Below are 26,619 nucleotides of genomic sequence, written 5' to 3'. Positions count from 1 at the left end.
AAATCTACTTGTTTCTTTTATGAAAATGTATAATATATTTGAAATGGTTGAATTATTCTAAAATAATAATAGATTAGGCAAGTTTTAATTTTGCATATAATTATAATATATAGGCAGGGTTGGGACGACAGAAAATTTGCCTGTGGTCAGGCCTGATATTAATGTTCACAGACTGACTGGCTATAAAAACTCATTTTATGGTAAAATACTCCTGGCCTGAGATAATGCCTCAACTGACCCCTGAATTTAAATTATAAGTTATTTAGGAAAAAAAATGTTTCAAGTGAAGAATATTTAGTATAAAGAATAAAAGTGAATGTTGCGAGTACTAATACAAATTTTAGTAATTTTAAAATTACATTAGTTGCGTCAAAAAATAATTTTAATTGTTATCAGTATATAAAACTATTAACACAATATTAGTGTTAATGTTCATGTTAAGCTAATATAAGTAAATGGTGGTTCTTGTAATAGTTTAAGATTATAGGTCAATATTAAATATTTGCTAGTTTTAAATAATAATTTAGGTACTTAATTGAATGTTTATCATCTTTGTCAAAAAAGGTAACTTTTGGCTACCGTATGATTACTTTCAAATTTTACCAGTATTTATGTGAAGAACTATTCTTATATGGAATTCACGGTATTTTGGACTTGCAGAAAAAATAATATTTATGATATGCTCAGTTAGAGATGTTAGATACTTTTCCAAATAACACTTTAAACTTTTAAAGTATCAAATGTTGGTCAAATGTGGTTTGATAAAATGTTGGTCTCCTAATATCAAACCACATTTGATGTAACACAACTGTGTACTATAGTATGTATGTATGGTTTCAAAATATATTTAAAATTTAAATTTATCAAATGTACTTATACTTTGCATAACAGATTTTATCCAGACATTCTGTACTCACATGAGAAATCGGCAAATATTTCTATTGATATGTATCTGTTAATTAAGTGTGAAAAGCAACAAATTAATTTTAATAAGTTTTAAAATAGGGCCCATAACAAAGAATCTGCAAATGTTTTTAACATAAGAAAATTATACGGCATAATAAGCTTTTTTCTTTTTAAGTTGTGTTAATTTAGCTTGTCTTGATTGGTTCAAATTTAAAATAAATAGATTGAGCAATTAAATATAAATGCAACATTTTGCTATTCACATTTTTTAAACAATTTATGTATGACAGTATAAATTTACTAAAATTTACTTGAAGTATTTTAAAACACCATACTGTATTTTATATGATCAATAACAACTAAAATTTTTTAAATTAATTTAAAAAATACATGATTAATTTTATTTTAAAAATCAATAAATTTCACATGGTTATCTTAGAATCATGTCACCTATGTAAATATTGAATCACTAAGACTGCAATAATTGAAAATTGTGTGATTTAATGATCATCGGTATTCATGTCGTATGCGGTCTACCGCACACTTGTCATCTACCACGTATATGTTTCTACACGTCATATGCGGTCTACTGCTGCGTATCTAAATATATTTGTATGGTTTAAAACTTTGAATTATTAAAAAAATGCATGGTACATTTCCATCATTGCTGTCCTCGTATTTAGTGGAACAATGGCGGCATCTAAAAAATAAGAATGACAACACATTTGATTGTTTTTTTAAGAGAGGTGAAATTATATTGTACTTATACCTAATTTAAATATTGATTAAAGCATATTTCTATATAATTTTAAATTTTTTGTCAGTTAGTTTTTAATTCATATACTAATTAAATTTACCTACATATTTTTATATATTTTTTTTGTATTATTAAATAGGTATTATATTGAAATTCTACATTAATAAATATATTGTAATTCTACATTTATGTATTCCATCATTCATATTTTTAACCATGTAGTAGACCGCATGCGTGGTAGACAACAAATGTGCGGTAGACCACATATGACGTGTAAAAATGGGCGGTAGACCGCATACGACATGAATACCTGATTATCAATTTAACTATTCAAAATTGTTTTCACTAGAATAGGGTAATAAAATATAACATCTTATACGACTATATGAGTTGATCAATACTAATTAAATTACTATTTTCTTTTAATATTCTTCTAAAAAATAAAATACAAAACAATTTTAATTTTTATAATCATAAGGAGACAAAGTGGTGAATCCTTTGTATTTCTTTTTCGTTTTTAATCCAGTAACCAAGTTGGAACTGCGTGGAAACGCAGTGACACCATCAAACATTAGATCTGTTTCTGGGTGGAACCTATGGTAGTTGGATAAAATATGGAGATTAGGGGGAAGTTCACGATTCTGAAGTGCATCATATGGTACAACTGTGTCTATAGGTGTCTCATAAAATTCAAATATATCACCTTTATAAAAAAGAATATAAATAAATATACTGAATATTATTTAGTTATAATATATAATTATTTAGTTTTAAATTTTACCTAAAGTATTCATAGTATGTAAAAGTGAATTGGGTACTTGATGGTCAACCACTTCTTCACATTTTTTTAGTAAACGGATTTTTTCATTTTTACTTAGTGAGTATGATGCTTTGGTTTGATTAACTGTATTATTTGCTATTTTTATTATGGAGTTCCTGATATCCAATGGAGGATCATACTCTTTAAGTGGCCTTAAAAACCTGAACATATAAAACATATTATTTATAATTTTATTCTATAATAATTTAAATTATTATTTTAATATGTAACATTATTTAAAATATATCAACTAACCCTCTTGATGCTATGGCCTTAGCATTTCCTTCAAATTTGCTTCTTGGAGGTACCCATGGTATACTTCTTTTTACTTTTTTGTGTAAATGTCTTATCTGTGAAGAAGCAAGTTAAAACTTAATTAAAAAATCAAGCGATATTTGTAGTCATGATTGTACCAGACCAAATTTTTTTCTGATCTTGGGTGGAGGAGTCTGAATAATATAGGAACTTAGGAAGTGATGTATGAAATAATTATTTTATTTTACATGCTTTAAAGTTGTCAAATATGTATTTTTTATATATTCATATATAAATAAATAAGGTTTGTTAATAATTGTTCAAGTACCTACCTACATAATAAAATTAATAACATTATACAGGATAAATTCTAAATTTCTATATTTAGACTCTGAGTGAAGGGAATTCTGTATTAATTTTACAATTATGTGTTTTTTACTGTCTGACATCAACTTTTGGATACTAAAATTTCTTTGATTTTCAACTTCAGTATAATTTCTGATGTGATTAATATAATCGTTTTTCATACATGATGAAATTTTCAAAAAATTATTCTTAGACACTCGGAAGCGTGCTCAGAAATTTTGAATAAGGGAAGAGTTAGTTCAAATTTTTATCGGAGCAAAAATTGCCTAATCTAAAATTGAGAAATACAATAATTATAATTATATGTATTTAAGTACATATATATTTTTAAGTGTTTATGGAGGGTGGTTATAGGTTGTTAAAAAATATAATATAATACGAGTAGCTAGAGTAAGCAAGGGTGAAGTGATCCAGAAGGTAAGTATTCTGAAATGTAAGCTTGTAGTTAATTTAACAATTCATGTAAAATAAATAAAAATCCACTTTATCAACAATTTGACTTTATACGTAAATCAACAACCAACGATAATATTGTATTCGTTATTTTTATACCTTACAACTTTTCAAGTTACAGGATTATTTTCAATACTACATATAATATTTACTTTAATCTATATTAGCATTTTAGTGGTAAATATGTAAAATTATGAATGGGCATAGAAGGAAACTAGTATAACAATCAACTATAATATTATGCATTAAAATATAAGGTCTACGAAAGTTCTTATTTTATTCTAAATCCTAACAGTAAGAAGTAAAATATAAAAAAACAAAATATCATCTATAATATTATAATATTTATAATGGAACATAGTGACAGTTGGGTAAGCGGGAAATTCCCGTCTGTCTTGTTTGTTGGCACTGGTAGAAGACAGCGGCGGCGCCGACCAAAACAATATTATTTTATCAATACTTCAGATTTGATAATGATTTTTTTTCACGCTGACACCGCCAACAATATATTAAGATGATAAAAAACTTTTCATAACAATAATACTATCGTCGACAACTTTCGTTGAAGACTTAGAGTGTAAGACACATCTAATTACTATGCCTTATTATTTTTAATAATCGTTACGTAAATATCGTTGTAGTCTTGTCGGTTCACCGGCAAAAACGGATCGAAATCTATTTTGTGATCAAAGACGCGTATCGTACAAAAACTACGGCCATAACCTTCAAAGGTTACATCGTCCATAACTTTTAACTTTGACAAGACGGTAACAATTAAAACATGAACGATATAGTCCAGACAAAAACAATGGTATTTGTGATACAAAATTATCGTATCTACATGGACATTATCAGTTAAATGTTTTAACACATTTGCGGTTGTCGCGAATTCTTATAATTTACCTGAACGGCGAATCGGTCGTGTAAAGTCGTTGTGGCACCGTTGCTGTTGATGACGTTCGCCGATAAAAACAATCGCAATAAGGTACTCGGGCGATTTAAAATGTGTCCGGTCATCATGGTCGCTGTAGCTTTCAAAAATAAAAATAAGCTATAATCTAAAATATTGTCAGTTTATTATCATCATCCATTGCGTACATACAGTCGTAAATCGTGATATACCATATACCTACTCCCGGTGGTGCTGTGGCGGCGTATGTTTTTACCGCAGTGGCCGCAATTCTGGTTACCACTGTGTTAACCATGTGACGGGTGTTGAGCCAATCGGATGCGCAGGTCCTTCGGGTAGTGAGTGCGTGCGAGAGTGAGTGCGTGCGTGCACGATTGTGTGTGTTGGTGTGTCCGCCATTTTACGCGACTCGCCGTCGTCGATCATGAACAACAACGCAGCTCCGGGCGCATCGGATAATGATTGTCGCGTTTCCGGCCTGTGATTATGTCCGTACGCGTTATTGACGCACGTCCGTCGTTCGGCCGAAACTGTTTCGCGTATACCGTCGCGTTATCGTGGTCGTGGTGTCCGCGGTCCGCCGGCGCCTCAGCCGTGGTGTTTGTGTGACGTCCAAGACGTCGTCGTCGCAGCAGCCGTCGTACCAGTCAAAATGTCCAATGAAAAATGACTCACTCCAGCCATCAGACCAACGGTGCCAGCTTGGAGGATTGCCACACAAACTTCTTCGCCCTGGTTAGTACTTAGTTAACATTATTGCCATCTGATTTGCATTGCTTTTTCTCTAAAGCCGCGAAGGTAATAGGTAACTCATATCCATAGGTATACATATAAGAAAATTAGGCATACTATGTTAAACTGACGGCTCTTGCCACAAATCACAGGTGGAAAACTCACATATTTAATTTTTACCCATGGTCAACAGACCCTATCCACCGCCACTTGTTCAAACTCCATCAAAAATTCCTTCAGATCTTGTAGGTCCACTAATCTGGAGACCAGTATCTATCCATCTATCCACCAGGTGACAAATTATTAACACCGTTGTCATTTATTTAGTTGCTTGTTTATGATACAATTTTTTTGTTAGAATAATTCTAGAACCAACAGATCACATAGTTAAATGTTTACATATTTAGTTTTGGTCGTTGGCTTTTCCCAGGGTTTTCTCGGCTTGTTAGAATACAAACGCGTATTAGGTATAAACTACAAACATTAATGAAAAATCTTTAGACACTGCAAGTAGAACTACTTTGCGGCATACACTCATTGACTGTACTTGTTGACCTATTTAAAAACGCAATTTTCAATTATTTTCTGTTTGTTATATCAAGCTTACAGTTTAAGGTATTTAGTATTATGTTTTGCTACAAGTTTAATTAAAATTAATTCATTGTTACTATGTTGATATCTACTTGTTAGGATAGGATATAAAACTTAATTCTGGCTAAACCATTGTTATTTTACACAACACTAACACTAAGTTCGAAAAAAAGATTGACATTACAAAAAAAGTCTGATAAATACGAAAACCTATTCCAACTTAACCATCAATTTTATTACTTTTTAAAAATATCCGTTATTTTAAAATTTTTTTATTTAAAATTTTTCTTTGCTTGTAATATTTAATTACTTATGTAGGTAGCTTCAGTTTAAAATATAATGTTTGTGTACCAACTACCAAGTTAAGATTTTGTTAGTCCTATATTCCAAAATGATACATACTTAGGTCATCAATGATAATAGATAAGTATTTCTTAACTCAGTATTAAATGAAAACTTTTCCTTTTCAAATTTAGTATCTAAAGATTTTTCTTTTTTTGTTTATTGAATTTGACCTAAGCATGATACTTTTTAGAACTCATAATATATAAAATGTATACACTGAAATATTTAGTTTCAAATTATCAAAATTACTTATCAATTAACTATCAAATTAAAACTCTACTATATGATTTATAATAGAGATTTTTTCATTTTAAATATATCTTTGTCTTTATTAACGTATGGACATTTATGTATATATTAGGAAGACCATACATCCCATTTAAAATAGAATTATCCCCTTTTAGTCCTGATAAACATCAAATGGGACGCTTTTTGTCCCATTTTTAGAAGATAGTCTAATTTTATTCCTGTTATCTGATTATTATTATATTATTATGTGTAAAAAACAATATATTGAGATTGAGATTAAGATTATTTAACACTTTTTAAATTGTAAAATAACATTTTTTTACATATAGGAATATCAAGTTAAATCTTGATATGCAAGTAAAATAATTCTAATAATATTATTAAGACAATAAGTTGTTGTTACCAAATATTATAGATATTAGGTACCTACTTACCTTATGTTCTTTATTTTATTTTATTTTTTTAATGATTTAGTGTCAATCATATTTTTTTAATGATTTTAGGTAGGTATATCATTCTGTAATGATCACTTTGTTTTATTGCCAATTTTTATAAGACTGCAAACAATTTACTTTTCACATCATTAATATTTATCACAAAACTTATAGAAATGTTTTTCTCAAAATCACAGTATCTAGGTATTTTGTAGATAATGATAATGTATTAATTATAGTTTAAAGTATTAAAATTAGTATTAAATGTTATTTTTCATTGAAACTTCAAATCAATAGGCACTTTTTAAATTTTAGTTAAGTATAAACATTGTGGCAGTTATGGTTTTCAAATTTTCATTTCACTATATATCTTAATAAATTCTTAGTAAATAAATAGATAGTTTTTCAATTATTTTCCTTTCTATTAACCTTGTTAAAAAAATTTATTTGCAAATAGTAACGGTAGTTACTCATTTTATTTTGTAAATTTCTACTTTAGTTTTATTTAATTTATAATTTTTTTGAAATATCTAATAAGAATTTACCTGTTTTGGATAGTTTAATAGAACATTAGTTAAATACCCAGTTAAATACAGAATTATAGTATTATAATTATAATATGTGGATGTGTATTAGGTATTAGATAATATAAGGTTTTATTTTTCAAAATAAAATATGAAATAATAACAATACAATTTAGGTACATTCAAAACAGATGTTCATTTTTCTACTTTTATTTTAGTTAATTATGTATCTGTGCACTATTCTTTAGTTTTGTATACTAAAACTTGCCATTCTAATTTACACAGGTTTTTAACACAGATGATCTTCAAATAAAGTTCCCTGTTGAGTTAGTACAGTATATATATTGGTGATAAGAAAATAGCTCATACACAAAATTAAATTTATTTATTTGCTATAATGTTTGATTTTTAGATTCATAATTTATAAATATTAGGTAAATGAAAACTAGGTAAAAATTACTGAACTTTCTATAGCTACAAGATGTTTAAAAAAAATTATATTATCCTACTAAAAAATAGTATAGTAAAGCATTATTGATTATTTAGTTAATTAAGTAATGTTGGTATAGTCTAGGTTTTGTTTATTGGCCAGTGTCGGAAGATTAAATCTTTCAATGTTTTTACTTTCACTTAGTCAATTTTCTTATAGTAGTAATGTAAACAACTGATTAGATATTCGTAATCAATACCCAAGACAATTTGTTTGGCTATAAATTAAGATATTAGCCACCTGGTAGGGTAGTATACACCACCAATACCTGTCAATGAATTACGTATTATCAGACTAGAATTGATTACTTCGTTGCTATATATCTACGAAATCTCGCACAGTGAGATTATGCTTTAATAGAAAACATATTTTTGAATAATATTATGCTTATCGTCAATAACATAACGGGTTTGTGGCTTTCGTTGTTATTATTGACTATTTCTTTATCAAAACACTGCGAGGCGCGTGCACGTAGATAAGCGGTGGACGCATGGCTGTAGTAAACTTTGCATTCACCCCACGTAGACAATATCGAGTATTGACTCGGAGATTTACAAATTTAATCAGTAGTTCAAAACCTTGATGACTTTAAATACGAATTTAATTATTATAATACCTATATATTTATGAGTGTTTTGAAAATATAATTCTGCAAATATTTTTCCCCCGTAAAATACTCATTCATTAATATATATATATAAATATCCTCACCACCACCATAAGTATATTCGCGAGCCCGCGTGCGCGCGTTCACATACATATACAGAGGCAATGTCCTGCGTATTTCCAAACCTCTTCCAGTGGTTCCCCAAAAGTGGGCGTCCGACATTATCAGTTGTTTTTTTATTTTTTTTTCTTATTCGAAAATTTCGTAAACATTTCCGCATCGGTTAAATATTGATTTTTCCCGTGCCCACCGGAAGAATTCCGTTGTTGTCACTGCCTCCACCGTTGCGGTAATTTGTATGCTTATCGTCGTACACGCTCGTTTTTTCTCTTTACAGATTTCCTCGTGAAAAGTGCATATTTGCAGCCATTGTGTACATTGCATAACTTTGTCTGTGGTCCACAATGATATTAGTAGTAGACTCTGGGTTGCAGCGACAAAATTCATAATAGTTTTATTGTTTGACCATCTACCACTGTAGATGTGTCACAGTGCATGATCGACCCCGTTGTGTCGTGTGTGTGTATATTACATTTCGACAATTATAATATTAACAAATTGATGATTTCATTGTTAATGTCTGTCAATACCTCACTCCGTTGTCGTTTTTCACGACTATGATTCGTAATTATGTTCATAATTGCTATTAATAATGAAATTAATACTGTTAATATCTACTTTGATCTCTCTTTAATAAATGTTCATCTTTTGAATTGTTTTCTTGGCTGTTCACGTCCTCAAAGTATGCATCGTATTTGACGTTTGTTTTATTAGTCGCACGCAGTTGAGATAACCACATGGCTAACGATTGATTGTTCTGATTTTTTAAATCGTTTATAAACTATAATATGTATGTATGTCTGTTTAAGTGCTCTCGTTCTATTTTTCGACCTGGTCCTCCCTCTTGTTAATGTGGCCGTGGCGTCGACAACGACTGTTATATAGTTGACATACACAAGAATTCCGTAGTCTGCCTTAGAGTTGTTCAAGGGTGTACTCATAATATTCTTAAATATTAATACCATATCATTATGGTGTTGCGTGCCGGATTGTTGTAATGTGTATACGGATGAAAAAAAAAACTGGATTATTGTTGTGCCCTATGAGGGGGGGGGTAGTTGTGTCGTTGTTCGTTGAGGTGTTTCACCCTTTACGGGGAAAACGAGTCTGAGGGATAATGCTATAATAGTATCGTTGGGGGTGATAAACGGTGGTGGTGGTCCCGTCGGTGTCGCAGCAGTAGCGTTTACCCGATAATATACACGCTTGTAAATAATTGTTTACTTCACCGGTTACCACTCTACCAGCCCGTAGTGTATAATAATACAGCAAACGTTTTATATTACATTATGATTACATTGCTGCCCGCTATCGGCTGTCACTGCTCTAAAAAGCGACTTAGCCGCAAGAAAAGCCTAAACGCTTCTCCCATCTCGTCGGTCTAGAAAAGCACAACCTCTCGCTCACTACACAATACTGATGGTTTCGCCGAGTGCTGACTGGGGGAAACCACCTTTGGGCTCGATTGTTTGTCCAGACGTTTTTATTTAATTTATCTCGACGTCGGATGGTTGCGAATTTGATCACTATTCTCTCACTCATTCGCCCCCTCCCCCATGTCACCATGCTCACCCAACCCGTCGTATCGCGGCCCCCTAATATCGGTCTCGTTCATGTTGGAAACTTTTCTCTCGGTCGTGGGGGGAAGCCAATTCGCCGTTTGTCACCCATCTCTCCTCATTATGCGTGGCGCGTTATATCACTGCCATACAGTAAACTTAATACTTTAAAAATATTATATGTAACGTGTGTACCCTCAGTTTCACTGCTGACAGATGTTCTTTTTTCGGGTCGACGGAGCCGCCATCGTGCGGACACGGCGGGAAACCGCGATTATATTTTAGTACTGATGGGGTGGTGTAGTCGGTGATGCGGTCGCGGTGTTGTACTAGTGTATTGGGACGACCAGAGCAGTAGATCTGTTGTCAGTGGTGGGGGGCGACGTTGCCGTGCGTTCGGTCACGGTCGGCGATCGTCTTGCGCAAAAATCCGACTGGCTCCGACCTCTTTCACTTCGGCCGGTGTCGTTACGCCGTACGATTTACATGCAGTTTCTTTTGATCGTATTGTTGTGTCGCGGTGGAGGGGATCCCGCTGCCGCCATAACCACAGTACCTCCGTCGTCGCCGACACCTCTGTAATTCCGCGTACCGTAACAACCGGACGCGTGCAGTGGTTACCAAAATATTGGAAACAACAATAACTGGACGGTTATTTTTATAATATTGGTGATAATATGGTTTCAACCCCGATTGTTTCAATTTTCAACGAATCATAATAAAATAAATGTAAATCATATTTGCTCTTTATTAGGTGATCACTGACGTTCACCATCTATTCGACTGTATATTCTATAGATATTTTGTTCTTACGAACGAGGTCACCTACTCTCATTTTATATACACATAAATATCTTTTTCTTTTGCCCCCCGCCAAAATACACAGCGATAGTGATTCGTTCCCGGTGAAACCGCCACGATCTTATAATCCCAAACCTAATACTTATTTTTTGTATCGTTTCCTTACTCTTAACTTTACTCTACTCGACCGTACCCATTATTTTCTCCATTTTACGCTTTCCCCCTCCCCCCTTGGGGGGGCCAAGTGTTGCCAACTATTCTTCCGCCAAATTACCGAAGTCCACAACTACTAATTTTATTCTTCTACGATTACGGTATGTCGTGGGTGGCAACCGTATTCTGTGCATACGAACGACGACCGTGTCGAAAAAGAAAAGGAGAAACAATTGTGTCTGAGACACATCAGTCAGGTTATTAACACCGGTCGGCTGCCGCCCGCCCCCGCCACTAGTCTACCTGCAAGGGTTAACGGTGTCTTCTTGCTGTGTTTGCTGGCAACTAGTTTACGCGGTGCGCGCACTCGCTCATTGCCGTCAAATCTCAGATAAATCTAGAACACCACCCATTCATACACGATGTATAGATGTATAATATTATAAGCAATATCCGTGCTTCGGAGATTCAGGAAATTGTACATTTCAAAATATTATTTGCCTATTGGGGGGACCCAAAAACGCGCCTAGCATAACAAGTTGTTGTTGGTATCGATTATTATTATATTAGAATATAAGTACATGTCTCATTACATCTCAAATGTTGAAGTTTGTATTTGAATATGCAAAAGTATTTATTTACATTTTTGAAACTCTTAGTGTCTTAGCGTACGCTACTTCTTAAAATTATTATTTATTTTTTTACTTCTGCTGGAAAATGTTCCCTTAAAATAACTTGACGAAACACTGTTCGTTTCATTGGCAAAAAGGCCGTATCGATTAATTTGGTCCGAAATTCATTAGGTGACGAAGAGGTAAAAAGAGGTTGATTATAAAACATTACAAACAACATTATTTATGTAGACGTCGTTTGTGCTCACATACACCTACCCATCTTCTGTGTTATTGTTTAGCATATCGTTTGGCGCCCACTGGAATGTGCTGGTCCGCCGCACGCACGTTGAATGTCCATCGCAACATACACCGGCTGCGGCGTCGACGACTACCTCCGCCTTTATAGTTCGGAGTAGTAGTAGTATTTTTAGTCTAGTGTACGGTATAATTATTGAACTGGTCTGTCTCGGGGGGTTGGCTGAGACGTTATGTCCCCTCCGAGAGCGTCTCATAATTTGTAGCTCTATCTTTGAAATATTTAGCGTGTACAACGCTATTGTATACGTCCGCTTTCGCCGACGTGGATTGTTAAATTCGAAAATTAATAATTATATATTATTATATTCGTGTTCAATGTGAATACATGGCCACATGGGTGCGCGCGCGAATGGGGTATATCGGCGTGACGCCACAGGGTCGTGTCTCGGCCACCAGCGGATATTGATTTCGCGACTAACGCGTGGAAGTGGGGTCGGCGGGTCCATGTCTTTGGAAGACGAGGATGCATAGTCGATAACGCCCCCTCACCGCCGTGCACTACTTTTTCACTAGAACGCGCATTCTTGCTTCGCCGACGTTCTCGCGCCTTTTTACCATTCTGCCTCCACCGAAATCTGTGTATTCGATCAATGGGTTTTCTGTTTTGTTTCGTTATCCTGTACGCACACGTAAAGTCAATTGCACTTAACTTGATCATATTTTAGATATCTTACGTATATCTTATATGCCACTATGTAATAAATAATAAAAGTATTATTTTGTAAGAAATAATACGTATTTTCCCGTTTCTTTGCGCATCGTCGTATTAACTCTTATCGGACCCATCCGCGGCTACTGCACCTGTGCAGTAACATCGGTTGGTTTTCTGCACAACTAACCCGACCTCCATCTCGTTCCTCCCTTTACACACTAGCAACCAAGTACATTACATTCACCTCTATGATAGTTTGTATTTAGGAGGACGTCATCACCACGTGCCTTAGTTACCCCATGACCAGTGGTAGTCTTAGCCTAGCTAGGGATACAATTTAAGTAGAAATTACCACATCACCACCCGTCGGAGTTTCGTGCTTCAGCTTGCAATTTTCTAGAAAATATATTTTCGTACTGGATAAATTTAAGTATTAAACTCTGCACGGTTAAACGGTCAACGTGTACAACTGCCTGTAAAGTTTATACTACTGTCAGTTGTTGCCGTATCAGACAAATAATTTTAAGGATAACTCAGCGCAGAGCGTATAATGTCAAAAAATTATATTTTGATTTTGAGAAAAATACACATTACTTTTGATGAATTAGTGCCGTTTTCTTGTGTAGTAGTGCCCTGACTGTTCTTAATAATATTATGTTTGTTTCCTGTTTGTCAAATGTACATGATAATATGTGACAAACAATAATATTATGTTGAGCTTTTTGGGTGGAACAGTTGTAGGCACAGGATGGTTAGCAAAATATGTTAACTACTAAATTACTAATTTATAATTCTTAATGATTTTTTTATTTACTTGGTATTTTTTACAAAACTAACTTGTTGTTGATAAAATTTATAAATATATACATCAATAGTAAGTAATCTCCTGTCTGTATATCAAATTTATGTGAGCATCTAATTTTCAAGGAAATGCAAGAAATAATTAGAAAATGATTAATTAAAGACTATAAATAGATGGAGTATTAAAAAACCGTTTAGTTGCCAACAGAAATTTAAATTTAAATTTATTTATATTATTATATATTATATAATTTATTTATTTTAATTTTATTTAATTTAAATTACCTATAACTGAATTGAATCCATAGACTGATAAGAATACTTTTAAACTAGTATCTCATATTATTAGTATAATCATAGGCATGCACAGCAGCTTATTGTAGGAGTGTGATCCAAACCAATGATACTTGAAAAATAAACTGCAAAGTAATGATAGGCATATATTTGCATTACCCATCATCCCCCATTATTTTAGTGCATTGAAAATAATAATAATTCACATAAAAAAAAATATTTTTTTGTTGTGGAGTTAAAGATTTATAATTGGAACATCATAAAATAACGTATATTAAATATATCAGCTATACCCTTGTTACAATAGTAAAGGTATAGCTGATACCCTTGTTACAATAGTTATTAGAAACTAACTACAATAGTAATATTATCAATAATTTAACAATTTCTTTTTTTCTAAATATTTAATCATGTAGATAGTAGATAGTCTTTATTAAGGTTTCATGATAAATAAAAAATAATTACAATTCTAAGATCACGGAACAAGATAACACTTATGATTATAATCTAAGTTGCAATCTATAATAGATCACAGGGCAGCTATTGCCTACCCGGCCGTCCCTATGCGAAGACCTTTGATTGTAATGCTTGATTAAATTTCTTTTAGTCGTTTATTTAACTAGTGTTTCTAAGCTCGATACTAACTTGTATTCATATGAAACATCTATCATTATAGAAAAATTGTTTTGTTTTGTATAGTCAGAATATTAGTTTGTATATTCTAAAATTGTTTAATTTGATTTAACTACACAAAGTTTAATTGAACATTTAAAAAAAAAAAATAAATTTATAATTTTAGACTGACTTATGCGGCATAAAATGGCGTAAGTTTGTACATTGTTCAGCTGGTCCAGAAGGACCTCCTGATTGGGGAGGTGGTCCTGGTGGCGGAACCAATGCCTGTGGCTCGGTGCTTGAGGATCCTGTGTTATCTAGTTATACAAGATGTTTAACACATGATATGTTGGCTGTATGGCGGCGTGTTTCATTACCGCCTGCCAACTCTCAACAGACGTCACTTGATCCCTTGGTTCCTGCACCACCAACACCCATACCAGCTCTCCCTCCAGCACTTTCTTTGAAAGCCTCAAAAGAGCTGTGGATATTTTGGTATGGCGAAGAACCAGATCTGACTGGACTTGTTTCTCCTCAACTTTTACTTAATGGTATAGTTTAATTAAGTTTTAATAAACTTTATGATTTGAATTTTAAAATATATGCATTATTTACAGAAGGTGATAATGGATCATGGGAAAGTGGTCTATCTTATGAATGTCGTTCACTTTTATTTAAGGCACTTCATAATTTAATTGAAAGGTAAAAGTTTTTCAAATTGTTCGGTATTAAATGTAGTTCAAAAGTTTATTTTAATTTTAATCTTAAATGTGTACATATTATTTTAGATGTTTAATGTCAAGAGAATTTATTCGATTAGGGAAATGGTTTGTTCAACCTTATTCATCTTCTGAGAAGTTAGATAATTCGAGGTAAATTTCTTGTAAAATAAATACTTTTTACCATTATTTAATGTTCATATTTTTTTTAGTGCGAGTCATTTGTCATTTTCTTTTGCGTTTTTTGTCCACGGAGAAAGTACTGTTTGTGCTAGCATAGATGTACGGCAACATTCTGTTGTAAGAACTTTATCAAAAGAACACTTAGCACAAGCTTCTTCTCAACCTCAAAATGGAACAAATATTCAAGGTAATTTTTTATTATTATTATTGATATTTATTTATTTTAAATATATTTCCATAATTCTAGTAATGCTTGCACCATTTGGCCTTGCTGGTACATTAACTGGCCATGTTTATAAAAATATGGATGCTGAAACTAGTCGTATGATGGATGAATGGAGTCATTTTTATCCAGTTGTTAATAATAATGGACCTAATGGCTTATCTCCTGCAGTAGAAGTTTTAGTTGGTAAGTCTTAATATTTGTCAATAGTTTTTAATTTGACATCAATAATCTATAATATCTAAGCTTATACAATTGTTTGTTTTATTTTGCTTTTTTATAGGTGGTGTAAAAATGAGATATCCTTCGTGTTATGTTTTGGTAACTGATTTAGATGACAGTACTGCTGAATTATACAAAAATCAGAATACTCATCCAACCACGCCTCAACAGCAACAGCAACAACAGCCTCCACAGCTGCATCAACAACCGCAGTCACAAAGTATATTTAATTTAATTTAATAATATAATAAATTATTTTAAAAATGTATTCTTTTATTTCCAAGTAGTACCTAAACAACAATTGTTTGCGACCAAGCATCAACATCATCCAGATACAATAATTTATGCTTTGGATAATGCAGTTTCATCTATACCTGAACGAGCTTGGCAAGATTGTGTGCTAGGACCACTAAACACGGAACAGAACCCTCCATCCAGACCTGAATCGCCAAATTTAGGTCAATGGCACTTATCTGATCCATTACAAAAATTAACATGTTCCTGTACAAGGTAAGATGGTTTGCATTTATATGTGTGAGTGAGATGTTAGTGCGATGTTTGTCTTTTGGAGCTTTGGAAGTCGATTGGTTTTTGTTATTTGGCTGGCTATTTACAGGTGTAGAAAAACGAGTTCCAAGCACCAGACACAGCCAATCGGCACACCATTCCATAGACGCACTCCCCTCCCTGATATTTTCATCACTCAGCAGCCGCCACCCGATGCAAACAATACCACCCTCAGGTTTGTCTATTGATGAGACGCTTGGGAGGTGAAATGGTCTTAAAAATAAAACATTTTATATTTCTAAACAGGATTCTAGATAATCAATTTATTTCAAATGCCTAAATAACAATTGATAGTTTATAATATATTTCTAATCTACATTAACAATTTTTATGTCTGGTTTTTTCATAATTTATTTATTAAATAGTTAAAAAAAAAACTTTAAATTTTTTTCAATTTAAAATTGGGAGTATTTTACATTGGTATATTAATTGTGAACGTTTGAATTTTAATGTTTAATAACAACTGAATATCCAATATATATAATACCTATATTTCTATTATAATTTATAATAACAATATTATACAAAAATAAAGGACATAATATGGTGGTGGTGTTGGGTTATATAATTCAAATATATATAATTGATATAATGTACATAATTGCATGAATTAATATAATATATTAAAAACAACTAATATATACATGATTGTTGTCCCCTATTTTCCAATGAATAAGCTAGCTTTTTGAAATTAAATCTTTATTGAATAGATATTTTAATAAATAATAAATTATTTTTTAGGTCTACACGTCTTTGTCCTACAGATAGTCCTTGTGGTCTAGATTCTGTGCCACCTTTGCCTTCAGTGCCAACCCCTCCATCAGCTGGACAACCAGCACCACTTTCAATTCCTCCTCCTATGCTAAGTCCACATGACGAAAAAATTCCTATTACACCTCTTTCAGTTGACTTTCAGCCTAAGTCTGTGTCATCTGTCTCCAACCAAGTATTTTCACCTTATCCTTCATCTGCTCCTGCTAGTCAGGAACCTGTAAAATCCGGACGAGAAAGTAACTCTGGCACACCTGCACCACCTAGTAATACTGTAAGCATCCCAGCAACGACGCCAACTGCAACAACACCGGTTCCAATGCAAACACAAAGTTCTAGTGCTTATATTACGCTAAAACGACCACAGCTCTCATCTAAAGATTATGAAGCAAATTTGGTCGAAGAAGAAATTATGCCGTCTAAACTTTTGTATGATTATTCTTGTATTGATGCTTGGTTGTATCATCCAGTAAAGAAATTTAAGCCTATTGTACCTAAAGAAGAGCCAATCACAAGAATAAATAATGTGATGGATAATCCAGAATCCCCTCCACAAGTTTACATTAGAAGAGATACTAGTGTACCTATTCTTCCAGTAATTTAAAATAATTATACTATACTATTTTTAATTACATTATTAATTAATATTTTTTTCTTAAGGTTGAATCATCTGAAATTTCAATAAATAATTTTAGCAGTTTTGAAGAATTAAGAAATAATGCTCTTAGATTTAAAAGTGGTCGTTCAGATCCATATGAATTTGATGAGGAAAGTGGGGCTTGTTCTAGCAATAATATTATGATTTCTAATGATTATAAACTTAATACTTCTATGGCTGTGATGAAGGTAAATAATATTATTTATATTTCATTTTTAAATGTTATTATAAAAGGTTTAAGATTTTTATGAAATTAGCATTGTAAATCTTATAACTGTGATTTTTTTTTTAGAATGAAGATATCAAAAAAGAATATGATCCTGGATTAATGAATGGTAATAGATGTATGAATGATAGTATGCGGGACCTTGATCATATGTTTGACAATTCTGATGATTTATCTAGTGATGAAGCTGTGGCAGCTGTAAGCATTAGATTTGATGCATTTATTTTCCTTTTTAATTTTGATTTTCTATTAATATTAATTAATAACATTTATAGTTACAAATGCAAACACCTCCTGGCTCAAATAAACCAGATGATTGTCTTGGAGGAGGGTTGACAACACTTTTAGTGCGACCACCAAGAGGCAGTGGTGGTGGCAGTGGCGGCGGTGTGTTAAGGCCTGAAGAATTAGTAAAAATGTTTCCAACTCCTCCATCGTTAGAACACAATCCTATAGCATCTCCATGTCCTGACATAGATCTACTTCCACCTCGTACTTACCAAACAAATTCTTACATGGGAAGTCCTCAACATGATCACATTGATGTAGGTGTTTCTAAGTAAAGTAATTAATGTGTTATTAATATTTATTTGTTTTTTATTCAATAGGATTGGTCGTATGTGTACAAACCTCCAGCCATAGCAAAAATGGTTGGCTCTTCAAAGTATGCACCTCTCACAAATCTTCCGAGCCAAAATCTACCCCCGTTAATACTACCTTCCAATTGTGTTTATAAGCCTTCCTCTTTTGTTTACCACGCTTCATCACAACCTCAACAAATTCAACATCATCCGCCACAGCCTGAAAAATCAAATCAGTATGTTTAAAATTTTATTTTAATAGATTTATTTTTTAATTATATCAGGATATTGTACCTCTAACATACAATGAGGTTAAATTCCCCCCATAAATATTTTTTTTTACAAAATACCTAATAATTTATTGTTCAAGTATCCTATTTCATTAAATTTTGTAATTTAAAGATTTTAATAAATATTATGCTTATATATTTTTATAATTTCAAATTTCCATCATTAATATTAGTATGGCATCTAAAATCAAATTTTCAAATTTTTTTGGTGCTCCAAAAAATAGCTCAAAGTTACTCTTAACATTTATAAGATTATAATGCTTACTGAAAATGAAGTTAAGATTTTTAAGTTAAAGAAACTGCCTTAAATTTAATTTTGTGGTCTTATTTTCATTAATACAATTTTAAATTTGTTTTATTTTAGGATTGTACCTCCGCCAGCATCATCAGCTAATAACAACTTATTGCCAAATATGAATCGTAATAATCATTATCATCACCCAATAATGATGAGTCCATCACCACATAGTACACCATGGCCTGGAGGTGGAAATCAATATCATCGACCACCACAACAACAAATTCAACAACATCAACAAGTACCTCCTCCACCATATAGTCCTGCACTTTCACAGCATCACAATATGAATGTTGTTCCAACAAATATGTCTCCACCTGTACCTGAGGCTAATTCAATAGTTGTGAACGTGTTGTTAACTGACTCACTACTAAATGTCTTCCGAGATCATAATTTTGATAGTTGCACATTGTGTGTATGTAATGCTGGTCCAAAAGTGGTTGGTAATATCAAAGGTACAGATGCAGCTGTTTATCTTACTCATACTTTAACACCTAACGGATATTCATCTCAGTATCAACAGCATCATATGTCTGTTGGAATACCTGGTAATTATTACAATTTTTCTAATAATTTTTATTTATCATAATTTATATATTTTAAACTATTTTAGGTGATGAGGATGGAATCCGATGCAGTTGTGGGTTCAGTGCTGTTGTGAACCGCAGATTATCTCATAAATCAGGATTATTTCCGGAAGATGAGGCTGAAATAACTGGACTTACTGAAGATAGCCCTGTGCGTGTTGATGATAACTCTATGAACCCAGATGTTTTAGAATTAGTAAGGGAACAATGTGCTGCTGTTATCTATAGTTCATGTAGTTCTCTAGTACGGGCAGCAGCAAAGTTTCCCATAAATCATCCACCTCAAACTGCAACTGTCAACATGCTAGAATTTACTGATACTAATCAAGTAGCACTACTAGCTCTAGAACAAGGAAGATTAGCTAAGGTTTGTATACCAAATAATTTTATAGTCAACTAGATTTTTTTTGTTTTATAGATTAAGAAGTATTTATTTATTTATTTTAAATAATATTTTGTTCAGCTGGAAGGTGGAATGAATAATCATTGGCAAGTTGAACATCACCGTTGGCCTGGTCATCATCAACAGTCATTGCCACCGCTAAATAGTAATTCTCCCCCTGTACACAGATGGGCTTACAGTCAAGCCCCAGGACCTCGTAGTAGCAGGCAACTCATACGAGTTATGAGGACATTACAACCGCTTTTACAAGAAGCTATTCAAAGGAGAAGTGTAACTACCAGATTATGGGAACCTTACACTGTCACTGGACCATTAACTTGGCGACAATTCCATCGATTGGCTGGTCGTGGTACTGAAGATAGATGTGAACCACAGCCAATTCCTCCAATTCTTGTTGGACATGACAAAGATTGGGTAGCTGTTGCTCCTTTAGCACTTCATTATTGGGATAAATTATTACTAGAACCATTTTCATATTCACGTGATGTTGCATACATAGTTGTTAGTCCTGATAATGAATTTATTTTACAAAGAACAAGAGCATTTTTCAAAGAATTAAGTGCAGCTTATGAAATTAATCGATTAGGTCGCCATTGCCCAATAACTAAAGTTTTACGAGATGGTATTCTTAGAGTTGGCAAATCAGCTGCTGCAAAATTAGCTAAAGAACCTGTGGATGAATGGTTCTCGATGTTGGGTGAAAATCATCAATCATCAATGTTAAAATTATATGCCCAAGTTTGTCGTCATTATTTAGCTCCACAACTCTCTCAATTTTCTATGGATAAAACTTTATTGGATCCACCAGAAGGTAGCATTCCAAGACCTCCACCTTCTCCAATGCCACCACCAGCATCATTGACACCTAACTCCGTGGAATCACCTGTTTCATCTAATGAGCGTGCACCCACTCCCAAAAGTGATGGGTTAGATGATTCCTCTAGCGGTTCACAGGCTGATAAAAGTTTTAATAGTAATGGAGATAACAGTCACTGTGAAGAAGATGATGGAGAAGTGCCAGCCATTGTTATTTATCTTGTTGAACCCTTTTCAATTGGCAAGGATAGTAGTAATCTTGCTAGGATTGCTTGCAATGGACTTTTACGTTGTTATAATACAGTTTTGGCTACACTTCCAGAAGCTATACGATCAAATATTTCAGTCCAGGTAATTTTATAATTAGCAATAAAAAAATGTTGTGTTGTATTGTATTAAATTTGTTGTGAATTTCAATTTTTCAGTTAATATCTTTAGAAAGTGTTTTGGAACTCGGCCGATCCTCAGATCATCTTAAAATGAGTGATAATATGAGAACCTTAGCCTTGTCAGTGTTTAGTCAATGTAGACGATACTTAACTCACACTGCTAACATCAAAGCCTTAACTGGATTTGGCACAGCAGCCATGACTGAATTGTTCTTAAAAAACAAAGATGTTCGTATACTTAATATGTCCATAGTTGGTGGAACATAGTTTTGTACTAACATGATTTATTTGTTTTGTTACAGGAAAAAAGCCGAACAGCATATAAAGCATATACTCCTCCTTTTATTTTAGCTAGTTATAGAAACAATAAAACTGGCCGAACAGATAGTGGAATAGGTAGTGATAATATAAGTGGTGGTGGTGATTCATTATCAAACCTTGGTGGACCCAATGGGACTGGTTCTCCTTCAGGTACCGATCAACAATGTTCTGTACTTTATGCCAGTTATTGCATATCAGAAGATCAAAGGTGGATATTAGCTACCGCAACCGATGAACAGGGAATTCTATTAGAAACAGCTACAATTAATATATATGTACCAAACAAGTAAGTAATATTACTTAAATGTTATGTTATTAAAGTTATTTAATTTGTATTTAATTCATAGTAGGCGAAGAAAATCGCCAGCTAGAAGAGTTGGTTTACAGAAGTTAATGGATTTCATCTTGGGTGTAATGAGTCAAAGTGTAACACCTTGGCGGCTAGTTGTTGGTCGAGTAGGAAGAATTGGCCACGGAGAACTTAAAGGTAATTAAATATTATACATTTTTTTCTAAGTACTATTCAATAAAAAACCAAATTTAGGTTGGTCGTGGCTACTGAGCCGTAAAGCATTGATGAAAGCATCGCGTCATTTAAAAGAATCTTGTGGCCAATGCAGTCTGTTGTACCAAAAATCTGATGTACCTTCAGTAGTTAGTGCTTGCTTAGTTTCTTTGGAACCTGATTCTTCTTTAAGACTGATGACAGACCAATTCACTCCTGATGAACGTTTTAGCCAAGCATCTGTTGCTTGTCAACTCTCTACACCCCGTGACGTTTCAGCAACTCATATATTAGTTTTTCCAACATCAGCTACAACTCAGGTAATTATTTTTAATTGTAGTTGGCTATTACTAATAATCTAACTTCATGAATATTTTTGATATTTCAGTCTTCTCAAACTGCATTCCAAGAACAACAAATTAATGGTCCTGAACTTGGTGATGATGAATTATTCAGTGCATTTAATGAAGAAGATATGCAAAGTATGGAGGGCATGGGTGACTTCAATGACATATTTAGCACATGGAATGATTCGGATGCCGTAGGAAACACGAGCTTGGGACTTCCTAGTAGTGGTGTTTCTGGGGTTTTAGGTGGTCCTAGTAATAATGTTATAGGGGGTGTTATGGGCTCTGGATCATTGGGTGGTTCCATAGGAATGGGTCGAGGGTCAATGGGGCCCAGAGGAGATTGTTCTTCCCAACCGGGTAGTCCACCATCATCACCACCTTGTAGTCCTTTTACTTGTGGATCTTCTTCATACAGAGTAAGAAACTCAAATTATGAGACATAGACAGTTATTTATATAATAAATATTTATTCTCTATTCAGAATGGTGGTAGTTGTATTGATGGCCATGAAGAAGTGGGAGCATTACTCCAACAGCCACTGGCTTTAGGCTATCTAGTATCTACTGCACCTACAGGACGTATGCCCACATGGTTTTGGGCGTCATGTGCACCTGACATAGAGAAATGCAGTCCTGCATTCCTTAAAAGTGCATTGCACATGCATACTGTGCAACTACCTAATAATGCTGATCCGGCAGCTGCAGATCTTCTTCATCCTACATCAACGGTTTCAGCACATCCACTAGATTCTCAATATACCACAGATGTCCTAAGGTAATAATTAATAATCACATCTCATAGATATCAAATATTGGTCTTAATTTAATAATTACACAGGTATGTCTTGGAGGGTTACAATGCATTATCATGGTTATCATTGGACTCAAACACTCATGACAGGATGTCTTGCTTGCCTATACACATGCAAGTACTAATGCAGCTTTACCATACTATGAATGCTCTTATATGACGGTAACATGTTTTTCGAATAACATAGTTAAATTTTCGTGAAACATTTCCTCTACTGTTTCGGCTAATTTTAGGTCAATTAAGGTGATATTTAATAAATGTAAATTTTTAGCATTATTTTAAGGAAAATATATATATATATAAAAAAAAAAACAAAAACAAAATTAAAAATAACTGGACACCATTTTAGTGTAGACGAAATGTTTATTACAAATTTTTAACAAAACTTATATGTAATATCTAGGTACCAATGGATAGTAAAATTTTTTAGGGCAATTTTATTTTAAACAGTACGTTATAGGCGAATTGTGAATGTAATAATATTATTATTGTTCTTGATACATTATTTTTTTCTTTTTTTTAATGACAATTTCTGTTCAAATTGTCAAGGAACGAGTTACCATAAAATATTGTGTCGTTTTAATGGTTGTTCATATTTAAGTTTTTTTTTTGTATAATATAATTTATTTCTCCTTTTTTATCTTACTAAATTATTATTATTTTTTTTTTAGTAAATGTCAATTTTAGTCACATATAAATGTGATTGTTGTTGTGTTTTAATGTCTTAGCTTTATATATTATTTTTTTTGGGCTTTTATTTCCCCTTCCTTTTCCGTTTTTAAATCGGACTACTTGTAAAATATTTTTTTTAAATGTATTTTGGTTTATTATCTTATATTATTATCATTATTGAATTGTACATATATACATATACATATACATATATATATATTTTATTAACTATTTATGTAAAATATTTATCAAATTGACCAAAAAAGAAAAAAATCCTGTAGAAACTCCAACAGAATTGTAGCCAATTTGAACAAATTAAATTATATATTTATTCTAACCAAAGTCAATATTTATACATAAAACATTTTCGAATAATAATGCAATTAATATTATAATTAAATTTTTTTAGTTTTTTTTTTTTTTGTTTTGTACAGGTACATAGCATGTAAAAAATAATTTTAATAAATTATTAATGTTACAAAAATTATTATTACAATACACATTTTAAGGTTTGTACAAACATAACAAAGGAATACAGGCGGTTTTAATATTATTATTGTGAATATTATATAATATATAAAATAATAATAATTTGTACGCAGGCAATGTTAATGTTATTCCAATGAAAAACAACATTTGAAAAAAAAATTATATGAGTTGTTGTTTATTCATTTATTAGAATATTACCTTCTTTTATCTATACCAAAAAATAGTTTTATTCAGTGGAATAATGTATGTTAAATTTTGGTAGCAGTAAATGATGTTTTTCGTTATTATTATTATTTATTATCTTTATATCTGTAAATACTTTAGGGTTACAACTGGAATTGTGCTCAAAAAGTTTGAATTCATCCATTTAGCGCTACAAAAAAAAAACTCATTTTTTAATTTGTTTGTGTTTTTAACAACTAAACTGCGTTTCAAAAGAGAGTATACCAGTTCTGCGCACATTTTACCCATTCCACTGGTCACTATCTATGTTATGACATGTGAGAGTTGCGCACCACTGGAAGGAAACCAGTCGCCTCCTGGTATATTCTCTTATGAAACTGAGTATAACCTGTGAGAAGCACTGCATGCTACCATCTACTGTTCTGAATAGATTTTTTTAATGAGTTCATTCTTTGATTTTAGATTCTGAACGGAGTGATGAATGTATTGATTTTACAATGATGTGTTTTTTTTTTGTATCTGTACAGCATAACTAGTCGAAATAATGCTTCAATTTCAAACTTTGAGGGTGGTTTCCGATGAAAAAGTGAATATCCTTGGTGCATTATAGAGGTCAAAAGTAAACATTTTCCAACAGTTTTCATAACAATCGAGAAAAACAAAAAAACGGGAATTTTTACGCAAAACCAGTTTTCGACCAAATCGATTTTTTTATATGGTTGTAATTCAAAAACTAATCTCTGTAAATACTTGAAATTTTCACCAGATGTTTATGTTAGTGTTATCTATATACAGTTTAGTTTTCAAAAAATTTTGACTTTTTTTGAATTAATTATAGACCACTGAAATTTTATCCTCTAACGATAACGCTTTTTAGTTTTTTTTATTATGAATTATTATATAGTACCTTATATATTATATTATCGTATATAATTTGGAATTTGCAGATGTGTTTACTCAGGGGAGTATGTTCTGAAAATTCGGAATCGTATAAATGTTACACCTTACTCTAAATGTCTTAATCAGTTCGTCTTCATGTTGTGCTTAAAAATACATAATATTATATGTTGTGCCCATACAACAAACATATGATGTGCTAGCGATTAGTCAATTTATTAACAACGATGACAATACTATATTAGTGTCGTCAATCTTTAAAAATAGTGGTCGTACGAAATCATAATTCAACGTCCACGTTACTATGATATCCAGTCAAGGGCGTGCTCAGGGTATTCTATCCCCTCCCTTCATAGGCATATTTTTGTCATATAAAATGAATGTATATGTCGTAGGCATATAGTCAAATCAAGCACAGTAATCAGTAGATCAAATTTATTATTTAATTATAGCTATTTTACATTAAAAAAAAATTGTATTACATTTTTTATGATTATGTAAAATACTTAAATACGTAGGTATATGAAATATTTTTAATTTCGTGTCCATCGGTACGATTTTAAAAAAGTTATATTATAAATGAACATTTTGTTAATAATTGTTGGTTATTATATACTTGTGGCATTTTCTGAAACATGAAATTTTTTTTTTTAAACACCTGGCCGGTTTGACATTGCCGCTTCAAATACAGTAAATAAAAAATTTAAAACAACATTTTGAAATAATATTTCTGATTTATTGATTTAGATTTATTTGCACAAGATTGTGATAAACAAAAATCGCAATTAAACTATTATAAAAGAACACCAATACCATAAATTAATCTTGAATTGTTTAAATTTTTCTTTTATTATGTTGGACATGGTGGACACTGTTTCCGCCGTGACCGTGCACGCCTAAGCAAAAAAAAACATGCTGTTGCATACAAATCGGATCCTAGCCCTTATAAAAACCAGTGGCGTGATGAAGGACTATATTTGAGGCACGTGCCTCAGTTTGAGGGGTGGTGGGTGTCCTCAAAGATCATCTAATGTGTTAAAAAAAGCATTATTATTTAAATGAATAAATATATTTTATCTTAAAAAAATGTTTT

The 26,619-nt window shown here is 32.4% G+C and overlaps 2 protein-coding genes across 4 annotated transcripts; one reads left to right on the top strand and one right to left on the bottom strand.

Moving 5' to 3' along the window:
* Positions 1-2,067: 2,067 nt before the first annotated feature.
* On the bottom strand, positions 2,068-4,812 carry mRpL50 (mitochondrial ribosomal protein L50). Of its 2 annotated transcripts, none has more exons than XM_015515672.2 (5): positions 4,660-4,812; positions 4,461-4,582; positions 2,739-2,833; positions 2,445-2,644; positions 2,068-2,366 (listed from the first exon to the last, which is right to left on the bottom strand). In XM_015515672.2, exons 1-5 carry the CDS (start codon positions 4,760-4,762, stop codon positions 2,122-2,124), a joined length of 765 nt encoding a protein of 254 aa, XP_015371158.1. In that variant the 5' UTR covers positions 4,763-4,812; the 3' UTR covers positions 2,068-2,121. The 2 variants fall into 2 exon arrangements, with proteins under 2 accessions (XP_015371158.1, XP_015371157.1); XM_015515671.2 differs by having other exon boundaries at positions 4,461-4,588; positions 4,660-4,795.
* A 247-nt stretch (positions 4,813-5,059) lies between these two features.
* Positions 5,060-24,624, top strand: skd (mediator complex subunit skuld). 2 transcript variants are annotated; one of them, XM_015515666.2, is made up of 24 exons: positions 5,060-5,202; positions 14,551-14,917; positions 14,984-15,068; positions 15,155-15,238; positions 15,298-15,455; positions 15,516-15,677; positions 15,775-15,933; positions 15,998-16,223; positions 16,330-16,455; positions 17,022-17,646; positions 17,712-17,897; positions 18,002-18,133; positions 18,211-18,480; positions 18,544-18,752; positions 19,171-19,652; positions 19,718-20,058; positions 20,155-21,261; positions 21,336-21,527; positions 21,602-21,906; positions 21,968-22,107; positions 22,165-22,445; positions 22,514-22,891; positions 22,957-23,249; positions 23,313-24,624. In XM_015515666.2, the coding sequence occupies exons 1-24, from the start codon at positions 5,134-5,136 to the stop codon at positions 23,443-23,445; spliced, it is 6,510 nt and encodes a 2,169-aa protein (XP_015371152.2). In that variant the 5' UTR covers positions 5,060-5,133; the 3' UTR covers positions 23,446-24,624. The 2 variants fall into 2 exon arrangements, with proteins under 2 accessions (XP_015371152.2, XP_089082892.1); XM_089226766.1 differs by lacking the exons at positions 5,060-5,202; positions 14,551-14,917; positions 16,330-16,455 and having other exon boundaries at positions 14,971-15,068.
* Positions 24,625-26,619: the final 1,995 nt, after the last annotated feature.

This window comes from Diuraphis noxia, unplaced genomic scaffold, assembly GCF_037042655.1.
Source record: "Diuraphis noxia isolate RWA-SAM2 unplaced genomic scaffold, SU_Dnox_SAM2 contig0004, whole genome shotgun sequence".
Classification (NCBI taxonomy): Eukaryota; Metazoa; Arthropoda; class Insecta; order Hemiptera; family Aphididae; genus Diuraphis; species Diuraphis noxia.
Note: the sequence above shows the minus strand (reverse complement) of the source record. Positions and strands in the feature narration are given on the sequence as shown.

Bases quoted from the DNA above. Each gene is read 5' to 3' on its own strand.
- mRpL50 (XM_015515671.2), bottom strand. From the start codon at position 4,762: ATGGTTAACACAGTGGTAACCAGAATTGCGGCCACTGCGGTAAAAACA. The intron at 2,645-2,738 runs GTTAGTTGATAT...TTATATGTTCAG, and splicing joins AAGGCCATAGCATCAAGAGG to GTTTTTAAGGCCACTTAAAG. The intron at 2,367-2,444 runs GTAAAATTTAAA...TTTTTTATAAAG, and splicing joins ACATACTATGAATACTTTAG to GTGATATATTTGAATTTTAT.
- skd (XM_015515666.2), top strand. From the start codon at position 5,134: ATGACTCACTCCAGCCATCAGACCAACGGTGCCAGCTTGGAGGATTGC. The intron at 15,934-15,997 runs GTATATTTAATT...TTTATTTCCAAG, and splicing joins TCAACAACCGCAGTCACAAA to TAGTACCTAAACAACAATTG. The intron at 17,898-18,001 runs GTAAATAATATT...TTTTTTTTTTAG, and splicing joins CTTCTATGGCTGTGATGAAG to AATGAAGATATCAAAAAAGA.